The sequence below is a fragment of the Talpa europaea genome (assembly GCF_964194135.1).
Source record: "Talpa europaea genome assembly, chromosome: 7".
Lineage (NCBI taxonomy): Eukaryota > Metazoa > Chordata > Mammalia > Eulipotyphla > Talpidae > Talpa > Talpa europaea.
In genome coordinates, this window is record NC_140074.1 from 124664740 (window position 1) to 124678486 (window position 13747).

The window sequence follows — 13747 nt, forward strand, 5'->3', positions numbered from 1 at the left end:
AGCTGTACTGTAAAACGAATATGTGTATGTATATTTTTTTATGAGAGGCCCAGTCTGTGAGAGTGGGCAGGACACCGCCTCTCTCCTAGCGGCCATCTCCACACCCATGCAGTGGAGATGGTCACACCAGTCCTGCTTTATTCAGTGTTGTGTTGACGATCAAATGCATTTATGCAATTTAAAAGTTGCATAAGTACATGTTAGTGCTTAGTACATATTAGAATTTATTATGATTACTAACATTTTGAAAGCTTATCTATTAATGAAAAAGGACTATAAGTTTTTTCTAGGGAGCTAATTCTTTACCAGTTGTCAAAAACCCTTTGGATGTATGGCAGTTAAGCCCCTGGAGTTGCTTTTTAGTTCCTAATTTATTCTCTTTTGAACTAGTTTCTGAATCTAAGAAACTGTTTCCTTTCTTTTACCCGATTTTCCACTACCTACTTTATTATCAGTGTCATGCCCCCCAAAGGCTGGTCAGAATCTAGAGGTGTAATTTCGCTTTCTTTCTGTTAGCTGTCCCTTCCAGTACATGTGGGGGTGCTATCTTCAGGTGTGTGTGACCAATTGCTGAGGGGAAGTGGAGAGTAATTTAAGTGGGATTGGAGCTTCCAAACACTTGTAAGATTTTCAAAGAGTTTCTGTAATATTTCTGAGTGCCATCCTCAAGTTAGGTGCCAAATATGCCCTTCTCTTTTTTAATTCTGGGGATGACCCTTATAGAGTGTTCCTCTTTCCACTTGTGTCCACCTTTTCCTCATTCACTTAGGTTTCTTCTTCCATAGCCTTTTATTCTTTATGACAGCAAATCAGATTTTCTTTCTTAAAGAAAAATTTAGTTATTCTTTGTAATCCATTTTCTTCCCTTGTTACTTATTATAAAGTCCAGAACCACAGCAAGTCTCTAAAGAGAAAATCCACTAAAAAAGATCACAGATATTACCTCATGCACTTGGGTCTCTTTCTCTCTCTCTCCCTCTCTTTCAACAATAAGTACATTTAAAATGTAAAAAGAGAGTACGAACTATAATGTAAAAACTTTCCTGGGGTGACATCTTTTATTCTTGCTTTATAATTATTGCTAAGATTTTATAATCTAGATTTTGATGTTTATAATCTTTGCATTTCTAGGGTTATTGAAAATTTTCCTATTTATAATTAGTGGTAAGACTAGATGAAATTCCAGAAGCCCTTTCCATTTTCATTTGCTTTCAGTGAGGGACTCAAGTGCAGGGTTACATCTCCAGAGAAGAGGTATACAAGAAGACCTGTGTTATTTCCTTAGCTGGACAGATTCTTTCCCAAGATCAGCTTCTAATTACTGACTACTTATTTTATTCTAATTCTTTGTTACAAATAAAGGACCAGGAAATAAGCGAAGGAAAATATAGGATAAAACAGATATAAAGATCTTTTTGGAGACCTGGGAGGGGAGGCTCCCCAGTAATCCATGAAAACTATGTAAATTTCCTTTCTGATGAAATTCTTAGCACTGATAGGCCCTAGTTGTTGGTCTTTTGGCACTGATGAGTGAATTTATTTATTTAGTTAGTTAATTCAAATAGAGTTGTTAAAGAAAACGGATGGCAGAGATAAGAGGAAAATTATGTGGGCCTCCCTGGTGGCGTAGCGGTTGAGCACTGGGTTGCGAAGCTGCCCGCAGCCTCTGCAGCACTGGTTCGATCTCCAGCCACCGGGTGAGGGTCCCACATGGCATGCAGATCTCTCCTGCCACCCGCTGCTCCCCTCAGCTGTGTACTTCGTCAGTCTGCCTGCTCTGCTCCCGGCTCTGGCTCTGGTGAGTTCTCTCACCCTCCTGCGCTTCTAACTGTACCCAGTGCTTGTATAAAGAAATAAATAACTCTTTAAAAAAAAAAAAGGAAAATTATGTGAGAGATAATTATATTTTGGTTTCAATTATTTGCACTTCATGGTATAGATGAAACAATCAGTAACTTTATAAAAATAATGCCTCTGATATTCTCACCTAGTCATGAATTTGGATAGCGGTAAATAGCTTAATCTCGAGATTATTTTTTTAATTCAGTCTAACCTTTTATTTTTCCCAGCTACATTGACAAGCTATTCTGAAAACGTGGATCGCACAAAATATGTTGGAGAGAGCAGTAAAGAATTAGGATCTGGAGGAAACCTGAAGCCTTGGCAGTCGCAAAAGTCCAGCATGGATTCTTGCTTGTATCGAGTGGATGAAAACATGACGGCTTCCACCTATAGTCTGAACAAGATCCCAGAGAGGAATTTGGAGACAGTTTTATCACAGTCAGTACAATCTATTCCTCTGTACCTTATGCCACGGCCGAATTCAGTAGCAGGTAAGGTGCTATTTTCTTTTTTAATGACCATTTATTTTGTGCATGTGTATCTTTAAATGATAATATATTTTGCTTGCACAGTATTTAAATTTTCCATTCATCATCTTTGACTTAAGCATTTTTTTTGTGTGTGTTTGGATAAAAAACTTTAAAAACTTTATTAAATGAAGAATATTTTGGTATAATTTTTATTATCAGAAATCATCTTCCATTGTGAACAGAATGGAAGTCAGGCAAGAATTCCATTCACTCATTCCAGGAGCTCAGTATTTCACAGTATTTGGCTATTTTAAAATAGAACAATTACCAAGTCCCTCCATTTCTAAGGAATAACTCAAACACCACTAGCAGTCTTGGTCATAAAGGGATGATATAGAAGGTTAAGCGACTGGAAGGTGGCGCTATTATTGATAGTGGCTGTACCACTTTTTTAAAGCTGCTTGGCAAGATCTATTAAACATGTGTAAAGCAATATATGTATGTTACCTAAAACCTAGCATTTTCACTCCTGAATTGAATACCTGTCAGAAATATGCTCTTATGTTCACCAAAAGACAAATATACGCATGTTCATAACGGTTTTATTCATTCTACCCAAAAGCTGAAAATCATCCAAATGCCAGTCAGCAGAAGTGAATAAATTGTATATCTATACAACAATGACACAAGTGTACTGCTGCTATCAGCAACATCAGGTACAGTTGACAGAGGTGCTATTGAGCAAAAGAAGTCAGTCTCAAAAGAGTGCAATGCTGTGTGCAGTTTGTACATCTATAAAATGTTCAGAAAAACAGACAAAACTAGGATACTTCAGTGGTGTTAGAATAAAGGGGTGATTACCTTTGTGGAATATTGGGTAAAAAAGGGAGGCTTTGCATCTTGGTCTGAGTGGTGGTTGCATGGATATATGCATGTGAAGATTTATTGAACTATTCACTTAAGATTTTTCTACTTTGTGTATGTATATCATCGCAATTTAGAAAATGCAGAAAGTGTATTTAGGCTCCTGTCTTTCTGAAAGGATTTTGCCTTGTCTTTGGTTTAGAAATAACATCCTTAGTCAACATAACTAGATCTTTTGTCTAAAATACCTGTTTTTATTGTTGATGAAAAATAACCTAGTAACTGCAGCCAGTGGTTAATTTACTCAGTGTTGCACTTTACTGAGAGCATAAGCCTAGATCAGTCTTCAGAACTGGCCAAAATGATGCTAGTTGCCATCTTAGTTCAGTGGCCTGAAGTAGCAGTCTCTGTGAGGATTTTATCTTGTTTTAAAGCAAGTATATTGAGCCATATTTTACATATCATAAAATTCACTCATTTCAGTTGTGCAGTTCAGTAATATTTAGTAAATTTACAAAGTTACACAACCTTCACCATACATCAGTTTAGCACATTTACACTATCCCAGTAAGATCCCTCATGTCCATTTAATGTTAATTTCACTTCTGCCCCCAGCCCCAGGCGCCCACGAGTCTCCTGTTTATAGATGCTCCTTTTGGGAGCATCTCGTACAGTACATGGTCGCTTATATCTGGCCTCTTTCACTTAGCATAGTGATTTTGACGTTAATCTATGATGCAGCATGTATCTGAAGTTTGTTCCTTTTTATTATAAATAATATTTCTCTGTATATATAACATTTTATCCATTTACTTGTTGATGGCCATTTAGGTTTTTTCCAGTTTCTGGCTATTGTTAATAGTACTACTTTGAACATTTGTGTGCAAGTCTTTACACAGACATGTTTTCATTTCTCTTGGAGACCTAGGCATGGAACTGCTGGATCAGAGGGTAAATTTATGTTTAACCTTTTAGAAAACTGCCAGAATGTTTTCCAAAGTAGCTGCCCCATTTTATATTCCTACCCCCAGTATATAGGGATTACTGTTTGTTTACATCCGCTCCACCATTTGTTATACCTTATCTCTTGTAATAGTTATTCTAGAAGGTGAAATGCTATCTTGTTGTGGTTTTTAATGATGAATGGTGTTAAGCTTATTTTGTGTGCATATTAACTATCCAAATATTTTCTTCGGAGATAGTTGTGCATTTTTATTGCATTGTCTTCTTTCTGTTGAGTTACAAGAATTTGTTGCATATGCTGGATAAATCATTATCAGAGATGTGTTTACAAAATATTTTCTTCCAGTCTGTTGCATAGGCTTTCATTTTCTTATTAATGTGTTTTGAAGCACAAAAACAAATTTGATAAGGTTAATTTATCAAATTTTTCTTTTATAGAATGTGCATTTAGTGTCATTTTCTCTTATTAGTAGGTAAATATTATAACAGTGATTTTTCTGTGTAACTGAGTTTGTTTTAATGCAAGTATTAGAAGATAATTCCTATGTGTATTAAATGCTTTCCCTCCTCTTTTCCCTTGTCTGCCCCTGCCATGTTAAAAAACAAATAAAAGGGATGATATTAGCCTTGCTTGTTATGCCCAGATACCTTAACTGTTGATTTTGTTTCACCTGCCACAGTGGTTATCCCATAACATTGACTAGTAGATTTTCAGATTCTTAAGCCGTGAGATCATGCTTCTTCAAAGGAATGTAAAAGGCACATGTGCCATCAGAAACCAGAGAGTTATCCAGGAGAACAGGATTTTATACTGTCAGAGTAGCACCAATGACTGTGTTGATCAAAATACTTCAGAATGATTTCTTGATGATATTGAATATAATAGACACAAACCCATTGCCTACAGGGCAAGTTGTGGGTCAGGGAAAAGTTTGTACTGGATTGGGTTGTTTTCAGTATCTGGAAACAATGGTTTTGTCAGTGGCCAAAGAGTCTAAAAACTGGCACCAGTTCTGGGTCCAGCCGCGTGCCAAAATAAATGCTTGGGAAATGCCAGGCCCAGCTGCCCAGGCCTCTCTAGCAGTTCCGATAACCTCACAGAGGCAGAAACGTGAGCTATAAACCAAGTGACACAGGTTGGGTCCCCCCCCCCTCCAGATTTAATAAGTTGTAGCTTAAAATGTTTCCAGAATGTAGAGAAAAACTTTCTTACATAGGGACTCACCCTGCTAACTCTGTATATATGTAAATATTTGGTAAGACAACAACCTCTATAGACTTAAATGATTAGTTATTGAAATCACTTTTAAAAATAAATTTTCTTAGCTCAAGAAGGTCCTGTCTTTTCATTTTAGCTCTAAATGTGTGTCCTTTACTGTCTGGTGTATATGTGGAATTGATTCCCCAAACAAGGGGAAGATGAAATACGCAAATCTGTTTGGTGAACAGGGAATAATTAAGGACTGAAATATGAGATGAGCTTGAAGTGGAGGGGGGTTAGAGGTAGGGTCCAGTGTGTATGTATTTATAAAACTGTTCTAAGTGTACGAAGGTGGGGTAGAGGAAATGATGAAGGACTAATGATAAAGGGCCTTCTTCAAATCCAGTTTTAAATTTCCCTCCTATATTAAACTAGATCTCACTGTGAATAATATATTTTAGAGACCAAATAATGTTGAAATATGATGTGAAGATGCCATTGCATCACTTGAAAAAAAAAAAGAAAACAAACCCTAGTAGAACAATTGCTTATGTGGTCCTTGCTATGCCACACACTTCTTTCCACTTGGGGAAGAGAGTCGCCCCCTCTTACCTGAGCTGGGCACTTTTATGGAGCCACATCTAGCAGGATCAGCAAATCATCAAGGAATTATTTAGAATCCTTGAGGCTATTGCTGAATTGAACTCTAAAGAACTCAAATTCTTTCTTTTACTCCGTAAGAACCTTCATTTTAAAAGGAATGGAAAGGGCCTCCCCAGTGGCGCAGCGGTTGAGCGCTGGGTTGCGAAGCTGTCCGCAGCCTCTGCGGCGCCGGTTCGATCCCCGGCTGCTCCCCGGCCACCGGAGGAGGGTCCCACATGGCGCGCAGACCTCTCATGCCGCCTGCTGCTCCCCTCAGCAGTGTACTTCGGTCCTTCTGCCTGCTCTGCTCCCCACTCTGGCTCTGGTGAATTCTCTCACCCTCCCGCGCTTCTGACTGTACCCAGTGCTTGTATAAATAAATAAATAATCTTTAAAAAATAAAAAAATAAAAAAAAATAAAAGGAATGGAAAGGGGCCTCCCTGCTGGCACAGGCAGTGCTGTAAAGCTGTCTGCAGCCTCTGTCTGCAGTGCCGGTTCAGTCGCCGCTGGCTACAGAGATACCCACATGGCAGGACAGATCTCGCCTGTCTCTCCCGCTGCTCCCCTCAGCAGTGTATTTCAGTCAGTCTACCTGTTCTGTTCCCTGCTCTGTCTCTGATGAATCCTCCCACCCTCCCACACATCTGACCTGTACCCCGGTTCTTGTATAAATAAATAAATCTTTGAAAAAAAAATGGAAAGGACAGGCCACCTTTAGAACACTGACTTTTATGTCCTTTGGGCTTGCAGAGAATGAAATCAACCCAAATGCAAATGTGTATGGTGATAAATTTTTTTTTTAATAGAAGCATGTTTTATTTATTTATTTTATTTGTTTGTTTGTTTTGTTTATACATGCACTGGGTACAGTCAGAAGTGCGGGAGGGTGAGAGAATTCACCAGAGCCAGAGCGGGGAGCAGAGCAGGCAGAAGGACAGAAGTACACTGCTGAGGGGAGCAGTGGGCGGCAGGAGAGGTCTGCGTGCCATGTGGGACCCTCCTCTGGTGGCCGGTGAGCAGCCGGGGATCGAACCGGCGCTGCAGAGGCTGCGGGCAGCTTCACAACCCAGCGCTCAACCGTTGTGCCACCGGGGGGGCCCTGGTGATAAAATTTTTTAAAAAATTTCTGTTCACTTAACTGCAACATAAATGGAAGAAATAAGTTTTATGAAAATTGTAAAACAATCATGGACTTTTTATTTACTATTAAAATAGAAATCTAAATAATAGAAGTATAAATATGTTGGTCAATTAGATTTAGCTAACACTTTTAGAAACAAGTTTCAGTCATTAGTTGTACCAACTAAAAGCTCCATAGGCCACATGGAAGATACTACTATTTACTGAAAACCTAAAAACTTTCAACTCAAATAATAAAGTGACTAAAGATGAGTTTTGGCATCTGTAACATTAAGGCTTGGGTGTTTCCTGGAGTAGCTGGGTTTTCTGAATGTAAATTTAGATGTCTGTCCATCTGTAATTAAGATTCTAAAATATGAAGAAAAAAAAATATGTGTTTAGCATTTCCAAAATCTAAATCTCTTGCATATTTATTTTTAAGCCTGTTGTGTTGAAACGCAATAGAGAACCCTTGTGGACTAGTGGTTGCATGGTGGAAATTGCCAGAAAGTAGGCTCTCTATGGTCATCTGTGATACCTTAAAATGAGATTGGCCATGAATTGGAGGAATATGGGAAGCTGGAAATGTTCACTTGCAACAGCTGTCCTCAGCGCTTTATGTGAGAATGAGGAGACTGTCAGGGAAACATCCAACACAGAAGTCAGTTAAAATATTAAACACTCAACATCTACTTGTTAATGGTTGGAGCTGCACTTTTCCTAAGAAAAGGATCTTAAGACTCAGGTAAATGCAAAATGGGAATGCTGGGAGATTTAAATGAATCCATTTAGAAATTGTAATGATTTACCAAAAAAAAAAAGGAAGTGGACTTTTCAGCAGTCAGAATGTTGGCTTTCTCAATCAAGGGTGTGTGCGCAGCTCAGTGGCTTCTTGCCCAGCCCTGTAGCAACTTAACGTGTCATTCCAGGCTCAGGTCAGCCAGGATGACAATTATGCTACTAAAATCTGTTTGCATTAGTGGCAACTGATATAAGAAGTAACAATTCAAACTCAATATAGAGTTGCTTCTGGAATGTTTTGTACCAAGTGTTGTCTGTTGGATTTCTTTCCACCCACTTGTGTATTAAATTATGTTGACTTCAAAAAAGTGTGCCAGATAAATGTTTTATAAGTGAGTCAGCTGTTCCAATCTGATGAAATCTCAAGGAAAAAAACCATATATATTTATACGGAATATTTATATGAATAAATATTCTCCACTTTTCCAGATCCCTCTTCTTTCCTGAAAACAAGGTTTTTTAGTGACAAATTTTATAGGTTTACTTTTTAAAGTATTTTCTTTTTTTTTTTTTTTGGATTGATTTATTTATGTGTACAAGAGCTAGGGTACAGGCCAGAGGTGTGGGGGTGAGAGGATTCACCAGAAATAGAGTGGGGAGCAGAACAGGCAGATTGACTGAAATGCACTGCTGAGGGGACCAGCGGGCGAGTCAGGAGAGGTCTGTTGTGCCATGTGGGTTGCTCCCTGGCTGGCCAGGGGATCGAACTCATGCTGCAGCGGCTGTGGACATCTTCATAGGTTACGTCTTAACCCCTTACGCCACCAGGGAGGCCCTAAAATGTTTCTTTTTACATAAATTTTTGTTTTAGATTTTTTTCCCGATTTCTTTATTTCACATCATCTTACCTAGTTATCTTATATAGTTATATCTGGAAAGTGTCTACTAAGTATTGCAGTGTTAACGTGCTTTATCTCAATTTTTTTTTTTCCAGGATCATTTCATAGTAGACCCTGAGATGGGAATGTGTTAGTATGGGGTAATTATGTGCAAAGTTTTGTTGCTCTAGCCACCTCTTTCATCCTTAGCTTTCAAATAACTTGGCGGGCCAAAACCTAATTTGTTATTCACTGACTGTTTAAACATTGCCAGAACATGAAGTATGTGTATACTGCAATTGGTCTGTCATTAGACAAGTATTTGTAGAGTGCATACCCCCACACACACACACACCCTAAGCTTGAGCATCATCAGTCAACAAAACAAAGATTCCCACCCCCATGGAGCTTATGTTCTAACTGGGGAAGAAAAATAAGCATATTAAGTGTCTGTGTAGTAGAATAGAAAGTGACATGTGCTATAGAAAAAAAAATAATGATTATTTTTATAGAATAAAAATAATAAAAATATGCACCATGCATATTACTATCATGATGTCTGTTGAGCATTAGGCAGAGCAGGGAGGAGGATGAGGATAGAGCGAGACAGATGGCATGATCTGAGTAGGACTAGTCTGAAATTCACATCCAGAGTGGGCACTGTGTGCAGGGCATTCTGATTTTCTCTGAAGGATTGGGGTTATCAAATATATATCAGACGTTGCTTTCTTGCCCTCAGGTACCTACTGTAATCTAATAAGGGAAGAGGGACATGCAGACAACTAGCTGAATAACACAAGTTCTCATTAGCAATATTTGAGGGGGTTGCTGAAAGGCAGAAACAATTAAATGCTACTATGGGATCAGTCAGGGAAGCAGAGAAGTATAGCCTGAGCAAATTTTGATTAAGAGTAAGATAAGGTATTGACAAAGACTTTCTCAGAAAATAACATGCAAATTCAAGTGCCCATGAGGCCAATTCAGCCACATACAATTAATAAAGCAAAGGACCACAGCTTACAGAACCGCAGGTCTCTTGGCTGGTCTTTCCCTTTTGCCTCGTTTGCCTTTAAGTATGTGTTTGAAGGGACAGGAATTTTTAAAACAATGAAGCCAAGAGAAACTGAAAGTAAGATTTAGGAAAACAATGATTTAATAAGATGGCAGCAAAAAAAAAAAAGGATCGTTTGATAATTTTTTGATAAATTCAGAGATAACAGAAAGACATTAATTGATCAAATAAAAACAGAATGAATTTTCTACCAGATTCAGGTAACACAAAACATAAGTTCATTGCAAGTCCTATTAAAGCAGTAGTTCCCTGGGCCTCCCCTGTGGCACAGCGGTTGAGCTCTGCGTTGCGAAGCTGCCCGCAGCCTCTGCAGCGCTGATTTGATCCCCGGCCGCTCCCTGGCCACTAGAGGAGGGTCCTGCATGGCGCGCGCAGACCTCTCCTGCCCCCTGCTGCTCCCCTCAGCAGTGTACTTGGGTCCTTCTGCCTGCTCTGCTCCCCGCTCTGGCTCTGGTGAATTCTCTCACCCTCCCGCACTTCTGACTGTACCCAGTGCTTGTATAAATAAATAAATCTTTTAAAAAAAAAAAGCAGTAGTTCCCCATTTGCTAAGTCCTGAACCAGGCCTCGGAGTCCTGGGCTTCATACTGAATATCTCTGCCTTTCTTAATTTGCCGATGAGCATTTGAATTTGTGAAGGAATAAACCATCCATTCCACTCAGTGATTGCAGTATTTGTCTTTTTCTTCTAATGTCATCTGTCTGAAATTGAGAAATGTGCTCATTTCAGAATTTATTTACTGTATTTCTTGGCTTTGTGAAATAAAGCAATAGAACAGTCCTAAGAAAACTATGATAAAGATTAGTGAACTTTCACACTGAACAATTACATTTTGCAAAAGTGCCAATTGCTTTTCATTGAATCTGAGAAGTTTAACATGTGGAACTAAGGCTCTAGCTAAAAGTATGCCAGAAGATTTTTTTAACACAAAGAAATTAAAATAGATTATATAATTGTTCATTTAAATCTCAAAAGTACAGGTCTCCTTTAGATTAATTCACTTAGAGACATCATAGATTTTTTTTAAAAAGACATTAAGCTTAATAACACAGCTTTTTGCTTCACTCCATGTTATGTTTCTGTATCATTCTGCTTACTATTAATGAAATATGCATTCTCCTATTGTTAAAACTTGTCAAATCAGTTTAGTGTATTGTCACGCATAATCACTTTTAGTAAAAGGACATTATTTTAAAGTTGTATGGCATGCCATTAATATCACTATAAGAACTTCTCTCCCTCATCCAGCTGTTAAGCTTTCTTTGACTGTTGTTTTAATGTGAACAAAAGAGTCTCATTGTTCTTGATCTTTTCCTGTTACTCTTCAGTTTATCAACTTTAAAAATAACCAAGTTACAACTTTTGATCTTCTGTTTCTTACTGTGGAAAATGTGTGAAGTGCAATGATTTATTAGTCTATGAGAATTGGGTGCCTTTACATTGCATTTAGCAAGACCTTTGTTGCTTAAGTTTGATTTTTGCTCTGTTAAGCCATAAAAAAAACAGAGTTGGGGAAAGTGACAAAGATGAATAAGGGATGAAAATAAGCCTTTTAGGAAAGTATTAGATCTGTCTAGCTTTAAAAGAGGAGGGAGGCACAGTGCAAATAACGCCCTGCCTCTCTGGACTGAGTTATGGTAGTTGGTTCCAAGGCCTTGCTCTACTGTGATAAACTGATTCACTTTAGACACGTTCCTCCACTGTCTCCGGCAAAATGAGGGGATTTCACTAGATTGGGGTCAACACATTTGTTGTTAAAAGGCCACCTGGCAGGTATTTTAGTCTTTACAGGCCATATGGTCTCTATCACAACATTGGATATTCATAGTTGCTTATGAATATCCAGACAGACAGGTAAGGTTGTGATCCAGCACGACTTCATTTACAAAAAGACCAGATTTCATCCACAGGGCACAATTTGCTGACTTCTGGACTCGATGACCTGGGAGATCCCGTCCACACCCACTTTCTGTGATACTGCTTTATTATCAGCATCACATGCGAAAAGGATGGCTAGTCATTTATTTTCTATGTTGTATCACTTGGGGGCTAGCCAGGCAACAGAAACAAGTTATTGTTCAAAAAATTCAGTATCTAAAGAGGTGTAACTAGGTTTTAAAGAACTGAAAAAGGAAAAAAGAGAACATTGAAGCATCACAGATTTAGCAACTGCCTGCAGCAGCTACCTCTACCTGTGAGACTGAGTTGGCTGATTAAACCGCTGAGGCTTGGAGGAAAAGCACCACAAGGCTGAAACCAGCTCTGTGTGGAGGAACCTGCTCAGCTGATGCTTAAATTCTGAGCTCAAAGAGGCCTCCCTTTTTGGGGAGGCTGCACAATGACAAAAACCAAACAAAAGAAGATAGACTTTAATTAAAGCAGGAGGAATTATATCAAACATTAAAAAGTTAATTTGCTAACCAACTTAGAATACCAATGAGTAAGGTGTTAAATCATTGCCCCAGTGTTTTATAATGAGGGATTAGTTACCTATTCTGGACAGTTGCCATTTCAGAATGCAGAGATCAAGGTTATCTTTTATACCTCTGATGTGTTCTCACTCTTCCTCCTTTCTCCCTCTCCTATAAAATGGTATTTAACTTCCCTTTCTTGGTTTAAGATCCCTAGACTAGCTTTAAAAGACATTTATTTCTTTATAGAAATCATTTAGATAGGTAAGTTCCTTTTGTCTGGGTTTCCAGTAGACCCAGGCAACTAAGATAGGAAAGAGAAAATATATATACTTTCAAATATATAGACTTTCAAAATATATATACTTTTCTTCCCATAATTGAGCAAAAGGACATTAGCATTATAGAATGTTGAATACTGTATGTATGAATAGTGATCGTCAGACTGTAGGTATTCAGCCTGCCAAGAGATCTTTTATAAAGAATTCTTACCTCACATGATCTCATTTAAGTGAGAAAAGTGGATTCACTCAATAATATAACGAAGTGAAGATCAAGTTAAAATAGAGAGCTAGGTCATCAGGGGTCAGACCTGGTATTCTTCATGTTCACTAGCCCAAAGTGTCAGTGGACCTGCTGGATATTTCAGAGTTGGTTATACAAGCTGATTCAAGCATTTCATTCTAAAAATGTCTTTGGGAGATTTTAAAATAATGCACCCTAAAAAGTGTAACCATTATATTTCATAGACACTTGGTTTAGCAATGACTCTTTCTCATCTTTCTTCTTTCCTAGAAATTGCTTAGATCCATGGCAGAGGTATTCTGTTATGTTACAGTGCTGACATCTTTTATAAAGATTATATTGTGGTTATTAATGAGTAAGTGAATGGACAAGCTAATGAATGAATGTCATTACTGAAGGTCAAACACCATAAACAACTTACTTGCTTGGGTGGAGATTTGTGTGTTTCCTGTCATGCTTATTTCCTTGTGCTGAGAGAAAAACCTAGGATGTCTCCTCCTCCTCCTCTCTTGCTTCTTGGTTTTCATAGAGAAGTTCATTTATAATCAGCTATCTGGCAAGGTAATACATATCAGTGGTCACAAAAGTGGTTTATAAAACGCCTTCGAAGCAAACAACCATGTCATCTTCTATATATGTTAACACGTGGTACAGTTTTGCACCTACAGAAGTGCTCTCCCGGTATTTAATGGCAATCATGCAGTTGAGGCTCAGCTGCCAGAAAAAGGTCATCTTAGGTGTTTTTCCCCTTTTGCCTACTCAGATTGGTCATTTGTGATAAATTAGAATCTAATATTTTCAAGCAATGAAGCTGATTCTCTAGTATTTCTTTTAAATATTCATGAAAAGTGACTTTAATTTTCCCTGTTTGATTTTTAGTAGAAACTCACATACTACTTGTTTTGAGGATATCAGTTTCTCTCTAGTTGTTCTCACTGCAACTTTCATGATTCAGACATTCAGAAGCAAAGTGGCATTTTAAACTGGCAGGCTGGTGTGTCCATATTCATTGTAAAT

At 38.2% G+C, this 13747-nt stretch overlaps 1 protein-coding gene across 3 annotated transcripts in view; it reads left to right on the forward strand.

Annotated features, from left to right (window-relative positions):
* TANC2 (tetratricopeptide repeat, ankyrin repeat and coiled-coil containing 2) overlaps nucleotides 1-13747 on the forward strand; it is a gene marked incomplete at both ends in the record, with an annotated part of 263116 nt that overhangs the window by 144568 nt on the left and 104801 nt on the right. For all 3 annotated transcript variants that reach the window (XM_084238894.1, XM_084238895.1, XM_084238896.1), the window contains one exon: nucleotides 2070-2333. In XM_084238894.1, the coding sequence (XP_084095020.1) occupies nucleotides 2070-2333 (264 nt within the window). The remainder of the gene's footprint in view (nucleotides 1-2069; nucleotides 2334-13747) is intronic.